We start from the raw sequence: 22,589 nt of genomic DNA, 5'->3' as shown, positions 1-22,589 counted from the left end.
GTAGCACGATGTCATTTAGCTAGAGTCATAAAGCCAACGTCCTCTGGCCCTCATTTCTCTGTGCCGATTCAACACGATTTAACAAACTTCATTTTCCTTTTGCAGCAATGTTTTATGGTTAGGGCATCCTGTTAATACTCCGAAATCCCCGTCGTCGTCGTCGTTATCATCATCATCATCATCATCAGCCTGACTACGTCTACTGCAGGACAAAGGCCTCTCCCATGTTCCGCCAGTTAACTCGGTCCTGCGCTTGCTGCTGCCAATTTATACCCGCAAACTTCTTAATCCCATCTGCCCACCTAACCTTCTGTCTCCCCCTAACCCGCTTGCCTTCTCTGGGAATCCAGTTAGTTACCCTTAATGACCAGCGGTTATCCTGTCTACGTGCTACGTGCCCGGCCCATGTCCATTTCTTCTTGATTTCAACTATGATATCCTTAACCTCCGTTTGTTTCCTAATCCACTCTGCTCTCTTGTCTCTTAAGGTTACACCTACCATTTTTCTTTCCATCGCTCGCTGCGTCGTCCTCAATTTAAGCTGAACCTTCTTTGTAGGTCTCCAGGTTTCTGCTCCATAGCTAAGTACCGGCAAGATACAGCTGTTATATACCTTTTTCTTGAGGGATAGTGGCAATCTACCTGTCATAATTTGAGAGTGCTTGCCGAATGTGCTCCACCCCATTCTTATTCTTCTAGTTACTTCAATCTCGTGGTTAGGCTCTGCGGTTATTACCTGCCCTAAGTAGACATAGTCTTTTACAACTTCAAGTGCACTATTACCTATCTCGAAGCGCTGCTCTCTTCCGATGTTGTTGTACATTACTTTAGCTTTCTGCTGATTCATTTTAAGACCCATTTTTCTGCTCTCCTTGTCTAACTCCGTAATCACATGTTGCAATTCGTCCCCTGAGTTACTCAGCAATGCAATTTCGTCGGCGAAGTGCAGGTTAGTGAGGTACTCTCCATTAACTCTTATTCCTAACTGTTCCCATTCTAGGCCTCTGAAAACCTCCTGTAAGCACACGGTAAATAGCATTAGGGAGATTATATCCCCTTGTCCTACACTCTTCTTGGTTGGTATTCTGTCACTTTCTTTATTGAGACTTATCGTGGCAGTTTATCCTCTGTAGATTCCAGGATGTTTCTCTGTCGATGCCCCGATTTAGCAGTGTCAGCATGACTGCTCATATCTCTGCTGAATCAAATGCCTCCTCGTAATCTATGAAGGCTATGTATAGTGATTGGCTTTATTCTGAGCATTTCTCTATTACCTGATTGATAGTATAAATGTGGTCGATTGTTGAGTAGCCTGTTTCAAATCCTGCATGTTCCTTGGGTTGATTAAATTCTAATGTTTTCTTAACTCTGTTAGCAATTACCTTTGTAAATAGCTTGTATACTACAGAGAGTAAGCTGATCGGCCTGTAATTCTTCAAGTCCTTGTCATCTCCTTTCTTATGTATTAAGATGATGTTGGCATTCTTTCAAGACTCCGGTACTCTTCCCGTCAAGAGACACCTCATAAACAGGGTGGCTAGTTTTTCTAACACAATCTGTCCTGCATCTTTCAGCAGATTTGATGTTACCTAATCCTCACCAGCAGCTTTGCCTCTTTGCATGCTCTCCAAGGCTTTTCTGACTTCTTCTATCATTACTGGTGGGGTGTCATCTGGGTTACTGTTAGTTCTTATAGTATTAAGGTCGTGATTGTCCCGGCTACTGTACAGATCTCTGTAAAACTCCTTCGCTATTTTAACTATCCTATCCATATTGGTAGTTATTTTGCCTTCTTTGTCCCTTAGTGCATACATCAAATCCCCTGTAGTGTCCTCTAAAAAGCAGTGCATAAAGAAAAAAAAAAGCTCACAAGGTACATTATGCATACGCCCAAGACGACTTGAAGGTGACAGCCATCTTGTTTTTATTGGGATAGCAACTATATGAAAATTCTCGACCGGTCTTTGCCATTGCCAGGGGCGTCGGTAGAATTTCATGTTGTTCTTTTTTTTTTTGGGGGGGGGGGGGTGCACCTTGATCCGAAGTGGGAGTGGGCAGGCAAATGGCAATATTAAGCTATATGTATGCCATGACGAATATAATGCTGAATAAAAATTTGGGGGGGGAGGCATGTTCCCGATGTGCCCCACCTTCCCCCTGGCTACGCCACTGGCCCCCACCCATTGCTGTCATGTTTTGTCTAATGTCTCAATCGATAACATCCTCCCGTGCATCATGTGTTTTACAAGTGGGTAAAAGCAGGCGAGCAGGGGCAACGAAGGCACAGATAAATGAGCCGACCTATCTCTTTTGTGCAGAGTGCTAATGCTGTAACATCACCCAATGCGCCAGGCCTGCCATCGATTGTTACCAAAGCAAACAGGAACATGCCACCCATGTTCAAAAAGCAGGAAGGAACTAGGAAGGCAAGGGGGGGGGGGGGGGGGTTGTTATGAACTTTCTTCTACACCTTTCTACCTTTATTTTACAATGTCAGACACTTCCGTGCAGGCCCTGGCAGTGAAATGTTCACTAGATAGCAACTAAAAGCACTCGTGATGCGCACACAGGTAACGGGTTCATACAGACCTCGCACAACAAGCGCGCACGTGTGTCTTGCCACCACGGATGGAAAAAACCCAGAAAGCATGCTGAAGCTTCATACTGGTCACGTGACACCACCGGCGCAGCCAGGGCCCTATAACCCGGTTCACACCACTTTCCTATCAAGAATGCCATCAACTTTCCTATCAAGAATGCCAGATGTGGTTTAAAAAAGCATGCAGGCACTCCGGCGCCGTGGACGATCGCTCGCCTGCACCGCCGTGAATGCGGATCTGCAAGTTGTTGCTTCGCTCCAAGCGGAGCAAGCTATCGACATGCTTCGAGTAATCCGGTCTAAAATACTCGTACTGGAGTTGGAACTGCGTGACACTTCGATAAAAACGATAATTAGAATAAAACGACTTTGCTGTAACGAGTGTTTACTGCGTATTAAAGGAAAAGCGTCAACGTGTTCTCACCGTTCTCATGTTCTTCAGTGAGCGTTAAGTGCGGAAAAATAAGCAGCAACGTCAAGAAGCACATGCGACAGATAGTCCGGCGACATGCATGCATTTATTAGTGGAAATTGCCGTGCAACCCTTCAAACGAGCTATCAACAGCATTCCTGAAGCGAATGGCAACTGCCAAGGAATCGTCGCCCCAGTTTCAAGCACCAATTGGATGCCACGAGCCCCAGCAAAGAGCGCGTTTCGCTGTTAAGTGGACTAGCACAACAGAAGCTGCGTCAGAACCAAACATAGCATGGTTGATTACTTAGGAGGCACGCGTGACCGCTGTTTATCAGCGGAATAATTCTAGGCACGTGATTGTGACTTTGGTGGCACCGAGAATAAGAAGCTCATGTTTGGACACGCAGGTGTGGCTATTCCCATTGATAGATGCTCCCATATCTGACTTGGCGCAGCTTGACGCATTGATTGATTGATATGTGGGGTTTAACGTCCCAAAACCACCATATGATTAAGAGAGACGCCGTAGTGGAGGGCTCCGGAAATTTTGACCACCTGGGGTTCTTTAACGTGCACCCAAATCTGAGCACACGGGCCTACAACATTTCCGCCTCCATCGGAAATGCAGCTGCCGCAGCCGGGATTCGAACCGGCGACCTGTGGGTCAGCAGCCGAGTACCTTAGCCACTAGAACACCACGGCGGGGCCGCTTGATGCAATTTACGGTGATATTATTAGGATGGCGCAGTAAATATGATTTGGCACACTTTGGCACAGGAGTGAAATCACTGCTAACGTTTTTTTTTTCATTTATGTCACCTTGCTCTGATTTGCTTTTCAATAGGTTGTTGCCTTTATTTACTGGCCTCGCAGAGAGCTTTGCTACGCCACAAAAAGTTTTGTTCATAGCTTTCCACTGCCTGAAGTTTTTTTTCCTATTTTATTTCTCTTTCTCATTCAATCGTGACATTCCAGCTTCATTTATTGTAAATTAGTGTTTTGACAGTGTGAAAGTTTTTAAACATATGCAATGAAATAAGCAATTGTTGAAAGTATGGGTTCGATGGCCATTAATGCTTCCTCAGCTTGACACATGTTTGAGTATTTTACCCATGTTGTGTTTTTCCTGTTCTGAATACACCAAATAAACAACTGAGCTCTGTTATTCAACATGTGTGCTTATTTTTGCTACATTAGAAAAACAGGGCTTTGTTTCACTTATCAGGTTAGCATGCAAGTATTCTTCATCAAGAAACTTGTTGTGCCATGTGGTGCAAATGTGGTCCACCTAAGCAGTCAAAGTACAGTAACGCACGTGATTTGTGAACGTGCCACCACACCTGAGTGCCCTTGGGGAATGTTAAGTGTGAAACACTTTCACTCATGCAGTATTTTTCACGTAACATGTAGTTGTCAGAGTTACATGTCAGAAATGAAGTGAATGTGTTTGCAAGCTCGGAGTTAAGGCGAGGCAATAGACACTCAAGATCAGCGTGTATTGACACTGTAGACAAACGTTACCTTACAAAAGCTTCGTCATTCTTGATTTGAAGTGTTGCCAAATTTATGTGTTAAAGCGGCAGCGGAGTGAAGTTAACTTTCATGAACTGCAAACACAGGAATGCAGAGCTTTATCTTTTTTGTAATCTGGCCGTGTACTGCCGCGTAGGTCGTCTGATTGTAAATAACATAATCGTCACGGGCCTAACTTTCGCTGAGAAACTTCATTTAGGAGTTAGTGGGTTTATAAGGCTTGTGCAGTTTCAGAAGCCCGAATAAATATCGTGTTTTGTGCTTGACATCCTGAGGTAAGAAGCCATGCAGGAACAACTTATGCAGCGAATACTGGATCCATTGCAGCCTTGATATCTTTAAAAAACACGCAAAAGTAAGTTTCATATGCAACAATCACACTGCATGCCAGGTGAAGTATGAGAGATAGTTGAATTATTGTGGTTCAGTGCTAGATACACCATTGCCTTGCAGCAACACAGCATTCAGCTGAAAGAAGCATGTTGCGACCGATGTGCCCTCGCTGACCACGGTGACCCCAGCGGCGGCTTCTGTCCCTGTGTGAAACTACAGGCGGAGCTTCGTGACCACAAAAGCATTGAATGACTTTAGTAAAGCAGTTAAACCCCTTTATAAGAGCACCGAGCAGCAATTCCTTTTTTTTATATGAGATGTCTTTTATAAGCAGGGTTCCTTGTAAGCATATAACCCTTATTTCACTGTAGGCACACTGGTGTCACGTATACCCATTTTTCTTTTATATCAGTGTCTATTATAAAGGGGTTTGACTGTATGTAGCAAGATTGGAAAGAGACAATTAGCTGTCAAGGGTCACGACACATTTGTTCCCTTCAGTATGCACATTGTGCTGTTATTGCAAGCACGACTGCAATCACTGACATCTCAAAATGTCTCACTGATAACAATTCAGAGCTGCCTATGATGTCGCTGTGGCCTTCAAGAAACATTAAAGAAAAAGTTATACGAGATTTAAGACTTGGGGTTTGACAGAGACCCACCTGGTTTGAAAAATTCATGGGAAGCGCTGACCATTGGTTGCAAGAAATTAAAGATACTTGGCCCCAGTACAGGGGCCATGTCAAAATAAATTAAATGTCTTGAGTGGCACTGGTTATATGGGAATCCTTACGTGACGTAATTTATATCGGGGGCTCATCACCCTGAGCTGCAATGAAGCACGTATTCCATTCTTTGAATGCGATGAAATTCCAGATGAAGCTCCGCCATTTCGTACCTTTCTTTTCCTTTGGGCTATTCCAGTTGGTGCCACTGGCAAAGGGGTCTCAACAGACCCTTTGCCAGCAGCTTCACGTGGAATAACGTTCCGAGAGTTTGCTACACCTATTATTTTCTTGCATACTACAATCAGTACTGCTTCTTGCTACTGAAATAAGGCTGCTCTCAGAGTTATTTTTTTTTATTTTATGTGAGGCACCCCATGTGATATAAAAGCAGACACATGACCATGAATTATACATTGTGAAAATTGGTACAGAAATGTTTTCCAGAAACTCGACGTGAAATTCCCTCCAGAAATGACGTTGTAGCTACTGATTGCTTCACCCACTACGCCAAAACAAGAGCCCTGCCCAAAGGCAATGCTGCCAAGGTAGCCAAGATCTTCATTGCCCTCCGACATGGTGCCCCAGAGGATTTTATGAATGACAGAAGTACAGCGTATACTGCTGACCTGACTCAGGCAATCCTGAGATACAGCCAGACAAGCCATCGCTGGACAACCATGTAAAACCCACAAAACCAATGGCCTCACTGAGCCTCTAAATAGAACCATCGCAGACATATTGGCCATGCATGTCAACCTCCGACAAAAGACGTGGGACGCCATCTTTCTGTACGTAACCTTCGCATACAATGCGGCTGTGTAGGAGATGACGCAGATGTCACTATACAAGTTGGTCTTTGGAAGGAACTTGGCAACGATGCTCGATGCCATGCTGTCTATTATCGCTGACAAAACTTCGACAACACTGTCTACCTTCAGAGCACTGGAGAAGTGCAACAACTCGCCCGCCTACACATCAGGAACCAGCGGTCGACCAACAGCCACCGTTACAATCTTCGATGAAGCTCTAAAATACCACCCCGGTGACTGTGCTAGGGTGTGGAGACCCGTTAGCCGACATGGGTTCAGCAAAAAACTTCTGTGAAGATACTTCGAACCATACAGGGTAGTTGAACGCCTCGGCCCACTCGACTATGAGGTTGTCCCCGACCACATCACGAACTTTCAACGGCGGCGTGCACGACCTGAAGTCGTCCATGTCGTGTGCCTCAAGCCATTCCTACGCGTTCATGAGCCTGAGGACTGTATTCTTCTTGTTACTGTGCTTTATTGCTTGAACTTATAGCTTATTTTCTTACTTTATTGTACTTGCATCTTTTGTTAAAGCGGGGAGTAGTGCCATATGTCTTCCTTAAGATTTGTTATCGCCCCGTGACACTGTAAGTAATTCTTTGAATGTAAACATTCGACAGATATCTGTCTGGTCGGGTATGAAAACTGAGAAATGATTTAAACTCCAAGCAAAAGTTTTTAAAGAAACCCAACGTTTCGGAACCGACTTGGCTTCTTCCTCGGAGAAAACTGCAGAACTAAGTAGTAGCCACGTCTTCAAAACACTCGCGGGACGATTAATGAACCTCCTTTCTCTCTCTCTCTCGTTATTCTGTGGAGCGCCATCCATGTATACACTGCGGGAAGGGTTCAGAGAGAGCGGTTGATGTTTTGGGCCATTTGCTGTATATGCCACTCCGCTCCACGGCAAAACGAGAGAGAGGAAAGGGGGGTCATTAACTGCCCCGAGGGTGCTTTGAAGACGCCGCTGCTACGTAGTCCTGCAGTTTCCCCTGAGGAAGGAGCCAAGTCGGTTCCGAAATGTTGGGTTTCTTAAAAAAAACTTTTGGTTGGAGTTCAAATCATTTCCCAAGTAATGCTTTGCACAAATCAACGCCTGCAGTGTTCGAGAAGCTTTGGTACCGTAGTAGATCATTTTGCTGAGATTACGCACCCAATGCTAACGTTACAGATCATTCTGGAACCTACATGGTCGTTAGCGATAATGCTGGAATATTTGACGACACATGTATAAATGCCAACATGCTTCACCGCTTGTCAATTGATCAGTGGCCGATGCTGCGTTCACCGCGATCAATGCCAGTGTGTATCACTGTAATCTGGCTTTCAGTCAGATTACAGCCACAAGTTCAGCCGAATAAAGAGTTTCTTCTCTGGCACGCTGACTGTTGTCTTTGTCGTGTGACAACTCCGTGATAATATCATAAATAACTGAAAAGCTACAACACTACCGTGCCAACAAGAATTACAGTGAAAAAATAGAATGTGAAGAGCCATACCGTACAAAGTCGGCCCACTTCTCAATGACATCTTTAGGCCTCATCGCAGTGTCGATGATGCCCACGTGATGTGGCTGCGCAGGGGGAAGAGAGAAAATGGCATTCACACGTGCTGCTTTTTCATTGCCACAAAATCAGAGCAACTGTGCAGATAGGAGTACAAGCGAACAGTGCTTTACATTAAATGCAATTAATTAAGCAAGCTGCATTTACAATCAAGCACATGAATAGTTATTATGAGGCTCCAGTGAACAGCTAGACACATTTCCATACATAGCAAATTTCATCAGGATAATCTTCTCATGAGAACTTCATATTTTACTCAATAATGCAAAAATAAGGGTGACATGAAGTTTAGTGTTCTGAAGTGCCCTCTTCAGCGATTCTGCTTGACACCAGCAAAATTAATGGAAGACTGGATCAATGAAATTGACCTTTATACAACAACACTAGCTATCAGCGGATCGACTAGATTAACCTATCCCTACACTTATCCACCATTTATCTTCTGACTCAATGTAGTGATCATCTCCCCCACATCTCTGAGACACCTATCTCCGGGGTGAGCATAGGGGTGGAAGCAGGCTTCAGTCTTTTGGAGCAGTTTTAAGAGCAGAAATGTGGTTTTGGAGCAGCTTTGAAGCAGTAAAAAGGGAGTTTTAGAGCAGCTCTGGAGCACTGAAAGATGTGTTTTAAAGCGTCGGAAATTATGTTTCGAGCAGATTTCTCAGTTCACACACCACTGTTAATTAGAATTCTTACTTTCTGGTAAACACAAAAAATTTCAGTAGTTTTTACTAAGCATGCAATGCTGATTAAGCGACCAGACTGACTTGTCCAAATCGATATACATTGGATCTTACAACATCAAAGCTGAAAGCACAGAAACTAAAAAAAAAAACATAAGTGGTGCTCTAGACAGCTACTAGATTTAAATGAATGAAAAAATTCAATGTTAGAAAGTTGAAATATTGAAAAATGTGATTAAAACACCGCATCCAACATGAACTCCAATGCAACACTAGAAACGAGCTACGGTACAATAAATGTTATCTTCACGCTAAAACAATAGGGCTCTATGAAAATACATGTAAGAAACTCATGTTGCGGTCATTTAAGTGCCACGTCAGACATGAAAACCCCGAGAAAATTTAGATATGCTTGCTGTGCTGTTGCTAGGCAATGAAGTGAAAAACTTTTTCATTCCGATAGGAATTATATGGTCACTCGATGGGCGCCGTCACCCTCATGTTCCGCGGAAACTAGAAGTTGGTAACATTCTCTGCGCATCCTACATTCTACCCGCAGGTAAAATTGCACGAGCTGGGGAAATAAGCGCTGCTCAAGCAGAGATTAAACGAGGCAGCCGATCTCAGTCGCTCGGAGGGCGCACGCCATAGCATTTCACTAAAGTCCCTGGATAATTTTGGAAAGTACCGTCATTCTTTTAACCGATTCGCCGCGCCATGCACCTCTGCAACCTCTCGCCTCCCAGGCCGCCATTTGAGAAAGGTCACGAATATCGCACATGTTATTAGTGTGACCATCCTCGATAGGAAAGTGGAGTGAGCCAGGTTATAGGGCCGGCGCCCACACGGTGAATGTTTAAAAGAGGATATAAATAAGGTGGGCAATTGGGAGAGGATATACAATACACCACCCATCTTGAATGAGCATGAAAAGACCAGGGAAAAAGAGGGGGGGGGGAGGAGGGGTTGGTTGAGAAGCAGCTGTGACCTTTAATTCTAAGGGCATGATTGTGATAGCTGGCACGTGGACTTTTCGCGGCAAGATCGGGCTATAAGAGGCAGCACCGTCCGTGCCCAAGTGTGGATGGGCGATCGGTGGCGCGCATTCAAAAAGACGTAGCAGCGCTTTGTTGCATGCGGTCTGAGCCGAATGTCGGCAAATGAAATGCATTGACTGCAGCTTAAAAGTAATATTTACAGACCTCTCTACTGAATCGGTGCAGGAAGCTTATGCAAAGTTACTATTACCCGCGAATAAAGCGCATTCTGCCTATCAAAGGGATGCTCGCCGTGGGTGGCTATCTGCTTTCTTTCGCACTAAAGCACGCTTCTGCTATGTTGTTTGTGCATGCTTAGCTTGTGTTCTATGTATACTACGCACTGCTGTATAGCCTGGCTGAACTACTTATTTACTTCTTTTTCATCCGCATACAGCAAAAAACAGTGAGAAAGAAAGATTGTAGAAAGCCCGCATATTTGTGCGATGAGTTCAGTACCACCGTTTGCAACTTATACGCATATGCTTTTTTTTTCTCATTCTGTTCACTATGAAATGTGTGGCGGTCAATAAGTCTAGTCAGAAAAGCTTAGGCGCTAACAGTGCTTTGCGCTATGCTGCGTTCACCACGAATACGCACATGTTCTTGCACCAGTAAACGTATAAAAACCTTCTATAAAAATTCAGCAGAAAGCTTTCATCGATGGATTACATGCATGACAGTGCGACAACAAAGGTCTGGTTAGGACAAGCATATGCTCTTTTTTTTTTTTTTTTTCAAACAGAAAATGACCGCTGCCTTCTGTCAGTCTTTAACAATGCCACACAAACTCTCAAGACAATGCAAAATGATGAGATTTTCAGTGAAATTATACATTATATGTAAAGTATGCCATCCAAAATAATTTTGAACGTCTGGGCTCTCTAAAGCCTCCTTAAATCTATGGTTGCACATGGTAACTCTGTTTCAAGTACAGTTTACTGAAGTACTGTAAGTACTGAAGTGTTACTGTTTATGTGAAGGTATTATTTCTGTGTAGTTGTACCATGGCCAGCTAAAGACAACTAAGGCTCCTCGCATGTACTATAAATACAGTGCCGTATTTGTGCACCAACTGACAGCGCACAAGTACGTAGCCTAGAGTCTCGTTTTTGTTTACAACTGAGTTGCTGAAACACTGATTCCCCCACCATTTATTAGTCCTCATGTTTGGGAGGATGCCAAGAGCATTTTACGGTGCGCTTTACACAGAAAGCGGCACCCACTCTGAAATGATTCTGGTGAATGGAGGGTAGGATGACAATAAAAAGCACTCTAAAAAGTTGCACTCGCAGCTATTATTACAATGCACTAGCAGCCGAGCAAGACAAATACTTTGGTACGTCGTTTCAGGCATACACAGAAGCAGTTACACTTGCTCCGACATGTCTGGACAAACCACACTTTGAGAACGTGCATGACATACGCGCACACAGAAACACAACGTGTCTAGCAGACTACTATGCACCTCCTCTCCAACCTCTCGGGTTTTCCACTATGCTCAGTGAAGCTGTGTATATTACTGCGCATTGTAGCTGCAGTTCCTTAATATGCTTGGCAACCACAGATATCGCGTGAGCCTCTGCAGTGAAGATGCTTGTTTCGAAGTGCAGAATACCGGAATTAAAGAACGATGAGCCAGATGACGCATAAAGCAATCCACACTAGCATGAATCAGCCAGTTGCCGCAAGCATCAGTTCCCGGCTCGTAAACCATTTTACGGCTTAACAAAAAGAGATTGTGCATGGAGCAGCCGCACTTATTCTCTAACACCAGTGTTTTGTAGAGCAGTGGTGGGAATGCCTTCTAGCATTTTGGAGCAGCCATTAGAGCAGGCAAAATCTGCTTTTGGAGCAGCTGCCTCGGTGTTAGGAGCATGCGTAGATTTTCCTTGACATGCACAGAAGAAAATTTATCTTTAATTTAGTTAATTGTCTTCTTAGTATTAACATTATCATTCATACAAAAGCACCAAGTGCACAAGTTAAGAACAAGAACGAAAAAAAAGTATTACGTACAGAAGCAGTGACATGATGATGTGTGGTGTTTTATGGCACAAGACCTTTTGATGGTCAAAGAGTGCCAGGTCAATGGACAAGTGTTGCGAACAATTATCATGATAGGTGGCTGTAAAAGGGCCTTAAAATTCCTCGTGCTAAGCATGTAAAAAAATAAAAGCATTAAAACCATGACAATGACGTGAAATATGTGTAGTGAGAGTGAATGGCCAAATGTGATAGTCAGACAATGATTGAGATGTAGCCACCGTGGCTGTGACCACTCTTCAGAGGTCGTGCTATAGAGTGCCTGGGTATATGATGTTAAAAGTACGCAAGTCTGTTAAAAATGCCTGGAATGTTTTATGTTTGAAAACAGGTTTTCTATTGATCAACATTGATGGATGCAAGGGTATCTGTTGTCGGTAGAGAAATAAAAAGTGCTTTTTTCCGAGAGCATCTAAACCACTGCACTGGACGAGGATGTGGAGAACTGTGAGCGGTTCCCACATCTCTCAAACAATGGTGCATCGCCACCAGACAAAAGATATGAATGTGCCGAGTGTCTGTGTCCTATCATTAGTTTTGTAAGTATGACTTGTGCGTAGCGTGATCTTGATACTGTTGGCCAATTTCCGATTCTCGGTTTGATAACATGTAGTTTGTTTTCTGTTTACTTTTCCCATAGGTGCTGCCAACACACCCTGAGCTCCGGTCGTAGAAAATGTTTCAGATCAAGTACAGAAACAGCTACGAATGTATTGGCGGCAGCGTTGTCTTGCGCAGATGTAGCTAGCTGATCCGCCAACATGTTTCCAGCGATATCCCGGTGCCCTAGCACCCAGCACACTACAACATGTCATTTGAGAGTATATATCGTGCATAGCAGAGAGTATAGCGACACAAGGACCGACTTTTTATGTTTCTGCAGAGTTTTCAAAGCCGTTATTACGCTCAGTGAATCTGTGAATATTATTGCGCGTTGTAGTTGCAGTTCCTTAACATACTTGGCGGCCACAGATATCGCGTGAGCCTCTGCGGTGAAGATGCTTGTTTCAAAATGCAGGGTACCGAAGTTAGAGAATAAGAAGGAGGAAGAAAGTTTAAGCAGAAAGACAGGGAGGTTAGCCAGTTCTTAGACCGGCTGGCTACCCTGTGCTGGGGAAAGGGGTGAGGGCGATGAAAGATGTTAAAAAGAAATGTTGCGAAGAGAGGGAGAAATTACAAAAAAAACTTGTGACATAGGAAAGGCAACATCAAAGAGTATAAGACACTAAAGTCTGTTTCTGAGGCCAGTTGTCCGCAAAAAGCGCAGCAAAGCTTTCAAAGCCTTCTGGGCTGAGGATGAGCTCGGCCAATGACCTAGAATCCTTTGTTCCGACAAAGGCCGATCGTCTAGTCTATCCAGAGCTGCAGTGAGTTCTTGTTTTTGCGTGTTGAAATGGGTGCACTCACACAGAAGGTACGCGATGGTTTCTTCGCAACTGCAGTAAGTGCATGTAGGAGAGCTGGCCATCCCAATGAGATAAGAGTATGCGTTCGTGAAGGCCACTCCAAGCCACAGGCGGCATAGAAGAGTCTCCTCAGCTCGAGAAAAGGATGGGCCAACAGCTGTATAGGACACACCAGCGTAAGACTTTGAAGCATCTGTGAAAAATTCTGGGCAAGTGTACTTGTGTTGGAGTTCGAGGAAGTGTGTGTGAAATGTGCAGTACAGGTATGTTTAGCGACTTCCACGAGAGATAGATCGCAGTCTATATAACTTGCCACTTCCACGGTGGTGGATATACTGCAGGGAGCCATCAAACGGTGTTCTACAAGTGGCCCAGCTGTTTTTTCAGCGAGCGTTCTGACACAGAGTGAGTAGGGCTGTCTCAGGGAAGGATGGCTATTGAACAAGGTAGAATTAGACAAATCATTAATTGTGAAGTGAATGGGATGTTCCTCGTCTGCGTTAACCTTCAGATAGTATGTAAAAGACATGTAATATCTCTGCAGATGTAGCAACCATTCGTTTGATTCTACGTACAGACTCTCTACGGGGCTAGTTCGAAAAGCACCCGTAGAGAGGCGAATGTCAAGATGGTGGACAGGGTCAAGAATCTTTGAGGCTTTTGGTGTCACAGACTGATATATTATAGCAATATAGCACTCCAATCTAGCCGCGTGCGTACGAGGCTTTTATATAAATTCATTAGACATTTCTTGTCACTACCCCATGTAGTGTGTGACAACACTTTCAATATATTCATGGTTTTTAAGCACCTGTCTTTCCAATACTTGATATATGGGATGAAGGTTAGTTTGATGTCTAATATTAGGCCCGGAAACTTATGCTCGGTCTTCTCAGGCACGTTAACCATGCAGGTCAATGTTGGGGTCAAGATGGAGGTCCCTCTTTGGACAGAACAAGATGCAAGTGCTCTTTTGCGCATTGAATTAAAAACCATTCTCATCTGCCAATTGAGAAACCTTGTTCAATCCTAGTTGAAACTGACGTTCGCACATTAAAAGGTTGCCCGATTTGGAACTAACCTGTACATCATCGACATATGTACAGTAATATATGCAGTAAAATATATTGCATGGAAGAGACAAGCACAAGGAATTCATTTTGACTATGAAAAGTGTGCAAGTCAGTACACCTTCTTGTGGCACTCTTGTTTCTTGAACAAATATTCGGGATAAAACAGTGCCAACTCGGACAAGGAATGTCCGGTTGGACAGGTAGCTTTCGATAATTGCGAACATTCTGCCCCACACAACTAAATGCGACAAGTCTTGCAGTATGCCAAAGTACCACGTAGTGTCACAGGCTTTCTCCATATCGAGAAACATCGACAAAAAAATCATTTATGAATGAAAACATCACGAATTTGTGCCTCGTTACGGACAAGGTGGTCAGTAATGGACTTACCCCCGTATTCAGAAACGCTCCTCGACTTGACTTTCACCCTTCACTTGACAGTGTTGAGCACTGCGTCGCTGCTCGGATGAAAATGATGTTGCGCTACTCAAGAATCGCAGCAGAATATTGCTGATATGCAGTGACCTGCCGTGCCTAGAGATGGCGCCCCCATCAGCTTTCTCAAGTGAAGGTGAAGCATTGAGTGAAGGGATGTTCTTGAATACAGGGGTTAGCCTCCATTTGTTTAGGCCAGTCAAGACTTAGCAGTAGGCCCGTCCACACTTAGCCACTAGAGGACTTAGCAGGCTATTTGTTTCAAGAAAATACATCAGTTGCCTGTTTACCATTTTTTCAAAAACCTTGCAAAGGCAACATGTCAATACTATAGACCTGTACCTTGATGCTGAAGTTGGCTCCTTGCCCTGTTTAATAATCGGAATAATGACTGCTTCTTTACAGGCGGAAGGGATTTCACCAGAAAACTAAACGGCACTATACAAAGAAAGGAGAGCTTTTTGGGTTTCAGAAAGCAGATGTTTGAGCATTTCTTATAATATACAGTCGGAGCCTGGGGCAGTTCTGTTACAGAAGTTTAACAATGCTTGTAACTCAGCGAAGACGAAAGGTTCATTGTATGCCTCAATGTTTGTCGACAGATGTTTGAGCATTTATTATATTATACAGTCGGAGCCTGGGGCAGTTCTGTTACAGAAGTTAAACAATGCTTGTAACTCAGCGAAGACGAAAGGTTCATTGTATGCCTCAATGTTTGTCGACTTGCATTCTATATTCTGTTTTTCTATTCTTGTTTTGTATCGTTGAAACGCTGCACTGTAATGGGATGAGCTGGAGATCTGTTCGAAATGTGCACCGAGGAAGTTCGCTTGGTCTTCCAAGCCGTTATCCTGTGTGTTTACTAAAGGAAGATATGGTTCTCATCCTACTACCCTACTGACCATGCTCCAGACTCTTGCGTCATATGTATATGAGTTGATTCCAGATAAAAACTTCTGCCAGCTCTCCCTCCTGGCCTGTTGACGCATTCTCCTGCCTCAAGACAGATGTTTTTAAAATTCACAAGATTTTCGGCAGTCGGTGACTTTCGAAGCAGCATGCATGCTTTGTTTTTTGTTTTGTTGTTTGCACGCATTGCGGCACTCACTGTATCACCAGGTGACACGTCATTTTTCCTGCCAGTCCAGATGTTTGCGGAATGCACTTAGCTGCCGCTTCAAAAAGAAAAGCAGTGAAGTATTGTACAGCTGCATACGTCAGTCTAACTTAAGGTAGCAACCGTGTAAAACTGGTCCCAATCGGCTTTTTCTATCAGCCATTTCAGGTTCGAAACCTGCGGAGGGCATTCACTTGGTACTGATTAGCTCACAACTACAGCATAGTGGTCATTTCCAAAAAGATTATTGATGACTTTCCAGTAGAGTAGGGGAAGCGATGGAGATACAATACTTAGGTCCATTGACGAGTGGGTATTGTTGGTGAGGCTATAATATGTTGCCTCTTTCCTATTCAGGAGACATGCACCAGAGGAGAAAAGGAACTGTTAAATCAAATGACCTCGCGCATCGCAGCGGAAGTCACCTCACAGGCTGCTATGTGCGTTGAAATCTCTAAGAAGAAGGTACGGTTCTGAAAGTTCAACAATTAATGACTGGAATTCTTGTTTACTAAGTTGGTGCTGAGGAGTTATATAAATAGAGCAAATTGTGACCAGTTTGTTCAACATAACGGCTCGGACAGCTACTGCCTCAAGAGACGTCTGAAGTGGAAAATGTGTACAGGCAGTTCCTGGATCCACAACAATGGCAACACCACTGGATTACGCGACTGGATCATTCCGATCCTTACGAAATATAACGTAATGGCGTAGAAAGTTTGTGCATTTCAGTTTCAAGTGTGTCTCTTGTACACACAGCACTTTTGGCGTAAGTTTGTGTAAAAGTTCTTGAATATCGTCGAGGTTTTCCAGTAGTCCTCTGACATTCCACTCTAACATTTGTGTCATTTTAAAGTTGTGTGGTGCTGTGTGCACAAAAAGTATTGCCTTAGATTACAAGGAGGCCCTGTAATGCGTAGTCTTTCTTTTTTAGTGCGCTCCAAAGAGCTGTGCCTCTCCTTCGGCGTATCAGGCACCGGAGAAGTGGGACTTATATTCATCACCTCTTGTATGGTGGTGGATGGTGCCTGCTCGACAGATACATTCACAGTGGTTTTGGGCCTCACCGTGCTTACAGTGGCCCAGGGTCCGGCAGACTGAGGAGTCTGCTGGCCCTGTTTGTGAGGTGGCGGAGCAGTACTGGCTGCTTCAGCCGAGGGCGCTTGTGGTGCGGCCGCAGTCGCTGTACGACTTTTACGGGCACGAAAAGATGTGGCGCGGTGCCCCGGTGCGTCACATCGGTAAAGGAGGAACTGAACTGATGGAGGGAGAACTGCTTACGTGCTTCTTGAAGAACAGATTAAATTTCACTTTAATTTCAAGGATTTGTCTTTCTTTCTTCCAGTTTGAGCATGATCTCAAGTAAGCAGGTTGAGCAGCATGATGTTGCTGAAGTACATGTATCTGACGAGTGCTCGTTGGATGAACATTTTATTTTGCGCGAGAAGGGTGCCTCCTGCAGCTTAGTGGCCCATGTCCAAAGCACTGGCACTTGAAACATCAGCGAGGATTTGGCACATAGGGCCTGACACGGAGCTTGCAGTAGCCAGTTTCGATTGAATCGGGTAAGCCACTGGAACCAAAGGTGATGGTTAAGTATTTTGTGGGTGTGTCATTTTTGTCTCGTCGTATAATTATTCTTTGGAGCTTGACTACATTTTGGTCTTGCCAGCTTTCCAAGATTTCACTTTCGGACAGCTCAAGAAAGTCATCAGAGACCACACCACGCACTGTATTCATTGACCTGTGTGGGCCCACTGAAACTGGAACGTCCCCAAATGTTACGAGTTTAGATAAATTGTCATATTGGAGCTTGTTGCGTACCCAACTTGGTTATAGTATAGTCTGAGCCAATGGCTTCTGTGAGCGTTTTAGAGACAAAAAAGGGTGAGATTGATCAGACAGTTTTATTGTCTTTCCGACTATGGACCACATAATATTTAGGGAAGGACTGCTTCGGTTTGAATGGTAGAAGCTATTCCTCAGTGTGCCACTTTTTTGGGCGGGAGCGGGGGGGAAAAGTGTGCCATACATAGAATATAATGTTTGGCGATGATGGTGGCCACCAAGCCCAACAAGGGGAAGCTGCAAGATAGAATACTTGAAAACACCAGCCATGCATCGCCACTATAACCATCTATAACTACCCAAGTTCTAGCAATTACACAGGGTTAACCCTAGCGGCCAGGAAATTTGGAAGTAAATGAAAAAGAGAAGGCGACAGGACAGGCAAAAACAAGTGAGAGAAAAAGAAAAAGATGAGGGGAGAGGGAGACAGGAAAAGGTATAGGGGCCCTCGAAGGTCCAAACACCCAGCATCGGCTCAACCCCCTGGATCTCCTTTTCTCCGGACACTGCTGAGCCACACATGGCGAGGCATGGGAGGAAGTCGGAACCCCCCCCCCCCCCCCTGTTGGCTTGGGTTCCGGGGTGTTGCCCCACACTAAACGCTTGCTTGTGCAGACGCCCCTGCGGGGATACATAAATATTGCACCAACAAGTTAGCTGCAGCATGCAGAGCATGTAGTGCATAGACACGCCACATGCGCGCGTGCACGCGTCCACACACACACAAACACATTCAAATCTCGTTGCAGTAAAACCTGGTTACTACGTACATACATGCCGAGAACCTGCAGGGAACACGGCTAACTACACACTAAATGTAGTAGGCATTAACCACTAAGTATATAAGTGTACGCAGGCTTCCCATTCAGAGGAGGGGACGAAGGTTCGTCCAGGCACCCTTCCCTCGCTATCGCATCTATGTATGGGGCTGACTTCGCACCCCCTCCTTATCATGTCAGTGTATGGAGCTGGCTATACGTTCCCACTCCCCCTCCCTCCCCCACACTCATGCCTATGACCAAGTAGCCATTTGCCATTTCTTTATGTATGCCGTCACAGCTAAAGAAGCAATGAATACAGTGCCACAGCAATTACTGCCTATAGATGACACCACGCCTATCTCGCACCCAGGTGCCTTCGGCGGTATATTCTCACTCCCAGAGATGCCATAATTTGTTTTGAACTGCCAAGGCGTGCTTCGCTAGCTTGGCAAGCCATATCTTTGCGCCATTAAAATGCGAAAAAGAACTTCTTCATGCTGCGCCCGCTTATAAAAAGTCAACTGGGCACTACTGCGCCGTCATCGGATGCGACAACAACCAGCGCAAGAGAAAGAGATTGCTGAGCATTGCGTGTGAAATGCACAGTGCATCGCGGCAATCATGCCAGTGTAGTGTTTTCACCTTTGACCAATTTTCATCCGCAACAAAAAGCGCCGAGCTTCAATGCCGTGAATAGAAAAGACTACAAGACTAGTAAATATACTGTGGACATTTAGTATACGCATCCTCTTCAGCTGCACATTATCATCATTATCATGTGTGGCTCATGCATTCTTATCGTTATCGCGTAGCATCATCATCTTGGTTCATTCATCGTAGCTGTCGGCAGCCGGTTCCTCGGGCCTAATAAAGGTCATCCAAACCAAGATTTCATACGTGGTGGAGTGCGCTGTTAGATCCCCCACCATCCTCTTGGCCACTCTAACCCCTGAAGCTACGTTCAGCTCGCCGCTTGGGCCAAGTGTCCGTAAATATGTCGCACCAAGATGAGGTCGGCGCTGCAGCCGTTCCCACTCAACCACCGCGTGCCGCTCCTTCTCACGTCATTAACAGCCGCAAGCGTGAGCCCAATCCCTTTTCTGGTATGCGCAAGAAAGATGTGGAGGAATGGCTGGACAATTTCGAACGTGTCGGCGCTGCTAACCGGTGGGATAACACCTACAACCTCACTCACGTGTCCTTCTACCTCACGGGTGTCGCAAAGACGTGCTTTCATAACCACTTCGTCGACATCCCCGACTGGTCAGCCTTCAAAGATCAGCTTCGCCATGTATTTGGCTGTTCGTTCGGCTCTCACAAAGAAAGCTCTTGCGACTCGGAAACAGCACATAGGGGAGTCGTATACACCCTACATCGAGGATGTTCGTTCACTTTGCCGCCGGGTTGACACACCAATGACAGAGCCAGACAAGGTGCGCCAGCTTCTTAAGGAAATTGCACCCATAGCATTCAATGCCCCTGCAATCTAGAATCCGGCTACCGTTGCTGATGTTGCGACAACCTGTCAGCGCCTCGAAGAACTTGAGTCTATGCGCTTACAACCGGACAGTGAAGCGGCCCGTATTGCGGCGGATCCAAACCTACGAGACACGAGAAGGGTGATTATACGTGAAGAATTAGAATAAATGGGAGTCGCACTACCTTAAGTGTGTCCCATTCAGTTTTCTTCAACGTCTTAGCGGGATGTTATCTGGGAGGAGCTCACTTCCATGACCAACATGGCCCACCTGCAGCGCACTGTCGCTCGTACTCTCCCATCGTTCCCGCACACCGCCGCCGCACCACCAGGCACCGTCAGCTCGACGTCCCCGCCACTAACGTACGTGTCGGTAGCTGCCGCACCTCCCACAAGCTTTCCCACGAGCTTTCCATCACCAACGCCTGAGCCCTCATCTGTCCCTCTCACTTCACTCTCTCCCGGTGCAGTTAGCGCAAGCTACTACCCTCCTTATCGATTGACTCGCCCTACGTGCTATTATTGTGGCTATCGTGGTCACATTTCACGCTTTTGCCGTAAGCGCCAGCAAGACGAGCGTCAAGGGTATGACATACACGAACGGGACTATACTGCAGGAGCCTTGTACCAGGGCCGCCGTTATTCATCACCGCATCGTCGGTCTCCATCTCCGCCAGCATCGGGTGAACTGCGCAGAAGTCATCGATCAGCCCGACGCCGTTCACTATCGCCCTACCGTCGCTCCACTTCTCCTCTTCAGCGTGCTTCCCTCGCTTCTGATAGGCGTCCGGAAAACTAAGCGATGCAGTTTTTGGAGGACAAACTGCATTCCATCACAGGACTCCAATTCCTCCAGCTCGCCCTTACAATATGATTGCGGTCACAGTTGAGGGAGTGGACGTTGATGCTTTGGTGGACACTGTGGCTGCATTTTCTGTTATTCGTGCCAATTTGTGTGCCCGTCTTCCGAAAGTCACGACCCCTTATGATAGACCAACACTGGTTACAGCTCAGGGAACAATGATTCGCCCTTCCGCTCTCTGTACTGCCCGTGTACTAATCAACGAAATTCTTCATCATATAGAATTTGCTGTGCTATCCCCGTGCTCCCACGAACTCATTTTAAGTTGCGACTTTCTTTCCTCTGCTTCTGCGGCTCTCTGTTGTGCACAACGTGTCGTCCGTCTTACTGACACAGGCCACTTGCTCAACGACGAAACCTACAGGCCACTTCGGCTCATCGCTGCTGTAGACATCGAGTTACCACCACACGAACATCAATTAGTCACAGTTTTGTCCAACGACGTCGACTCTGGCGACATTTTAGTCACTCCGTCACCCCACTGCCTTAATAAAGACATAGCTTTTACATCAGGTGTGACTCGCTTCAACAATGGATCAACTGTCCTCCCTGCTACCAACACCACACCAGATAACATTTTACTGCCACAGGGCCCTACTGTCGCCTGCGTAGCCGATCTGGAGCCTGTGTGCGTTGTGCCTCTTACCCCTGTCTCCTCTAAAGGCCATCCTGCAGATTATGCTGCTTTCTCGGCCTTTACAGCAGCCATCAACAGAGACTTGACAGCCTCAGAGAAGCAGCAGCTGCTTGACTTGTTGGAAAAGCACGCAAACTCCTTTGACGTTCATTCATCCACCGTGGGCCAGACAACCGCTACAGCACATCGTATTCAGAACGACAGAACATCCATTGTGCACCACCATTCGTACCGCGTCTCTCTAGCCGAACGAAAAATCATTGAAGAAAACGTATACGATACGATGCAACTGGAGATAATCCGACTCTCAATCAGTCCTTGGTCGTCTCCCACCTTCTGGTGCGCAAAAAAGACGGTTCTGTACGATTTCGCGTCGATTATCGAGCACTCATTAAGATCACCAGGAAGGACGTATACCCTATGCCACGCATCGACGACAACCTCGATTCTTTACTAGGTGCTGAATTCTTTTCGAGCCTCTACTTGCGTTCCGGCTATTGGCGAATCCCAATGCACGAAGATGATAAAGAAAAAACTGCGTTTACAACCCAGGACAGCCTATACGAATTCGATGTCAAGCCGTTCGGTCTATGCAATGCGCCCGCAACTTTTGAGTGCATGATTGACACCATGCTGCATAGCCTAAAATGGAAGACTTGCCTATATAACCTCGATGACATTCTTGTCTTTTCATCGACATTTCCTCAACATCTGCAACGCTTGGACGAGGTCCTGACTTGCCTTGCGGGCGCTGGTCTTCAAATTAACACTAAGAAGTGCCATTTCGCCAGCAGATCTATTAAGGTCCTCGGTCATGTTGTGAGCAAGGACAGAATTCGTCCAGACCCTGATAAAACTGCTGCAGTGCTTCGCTTCCCTCGCCATGACAAACCGAAAGATTTGCGAAGTTTCCTTGGTCTCGCCTCTAACTTGAGGCTATTCATGCAAAATTTTGCTTCCATAGCCGCACCACTCCATAAGCTACTTGCTCCTGGTATGCCCTTTCAGTGGTCTCAGGAATATGAATCGGCTTTCGACAGGTTGAAGAGTGCCCTCACGACCGACCCTGTACTTTCTCATTTTCACGATGATGCACAGACCTTCCTGCACACAGACGCTAGTGCCCGCGGTTTAGGAGCCGTGCTCCTGCAACGCGACAACTCTTCGCGAGAGCGAGTGGTTGCATACGCCAGCCGCGTCCTCTCCGCAGCTGAGAGGA

At 45.6% G+C, this 22,589-nt stretch overlaps 1 protein-coding gene across 3 annotated transcripts in view; it reads right to left on the bottom strand.

Annotated features, from left to right (window-relative positions):
* The window catches only part of LOC119168205 (branched-chain alpha-ketoacid dehydrogenase kinase), a 225,222-nt gene that overhangs the window by 66,647 nt on the left and 135,986 nt on the right, over window positions 1-22,589 (bottom strand). For all 3 annotated transcript variants that reach the window (XM_037419620.2, XM_075890993.1, XM_037419612.2), the window contains one exon: window positions 7,923-7,996. In XM_037419620.2, the coding sequence (XP_037275517.1) occupies window positions 7,923-7,996 (74 nt within the window). The remainder of the gene's footprint in view (window positions 1-7,922; window positions 7,997-22,589) is intronic.

This window comes from Rhipicephalus microplus, chromosome 3 (genome assembly GCF_043290135.1).
Source record: "Rhipicephalus microplus isolate Deutch F79 chromosome 3, USDA_Rmic, whole genome shotgun sequence".
In the NCBI taxonomy this organism is placed as follows: domain Eukaryota; kingdom Metazoa; phylum Arthropoda; class Arachnida; order Ixodida; family Ixodidae; genus Rhipicephalus; species Rhipicephalus microplus.
Note: the sequence above shows the minus strand (reverse complement) of the source record. Positions and strands in the feature narration are given on the sequence as shown.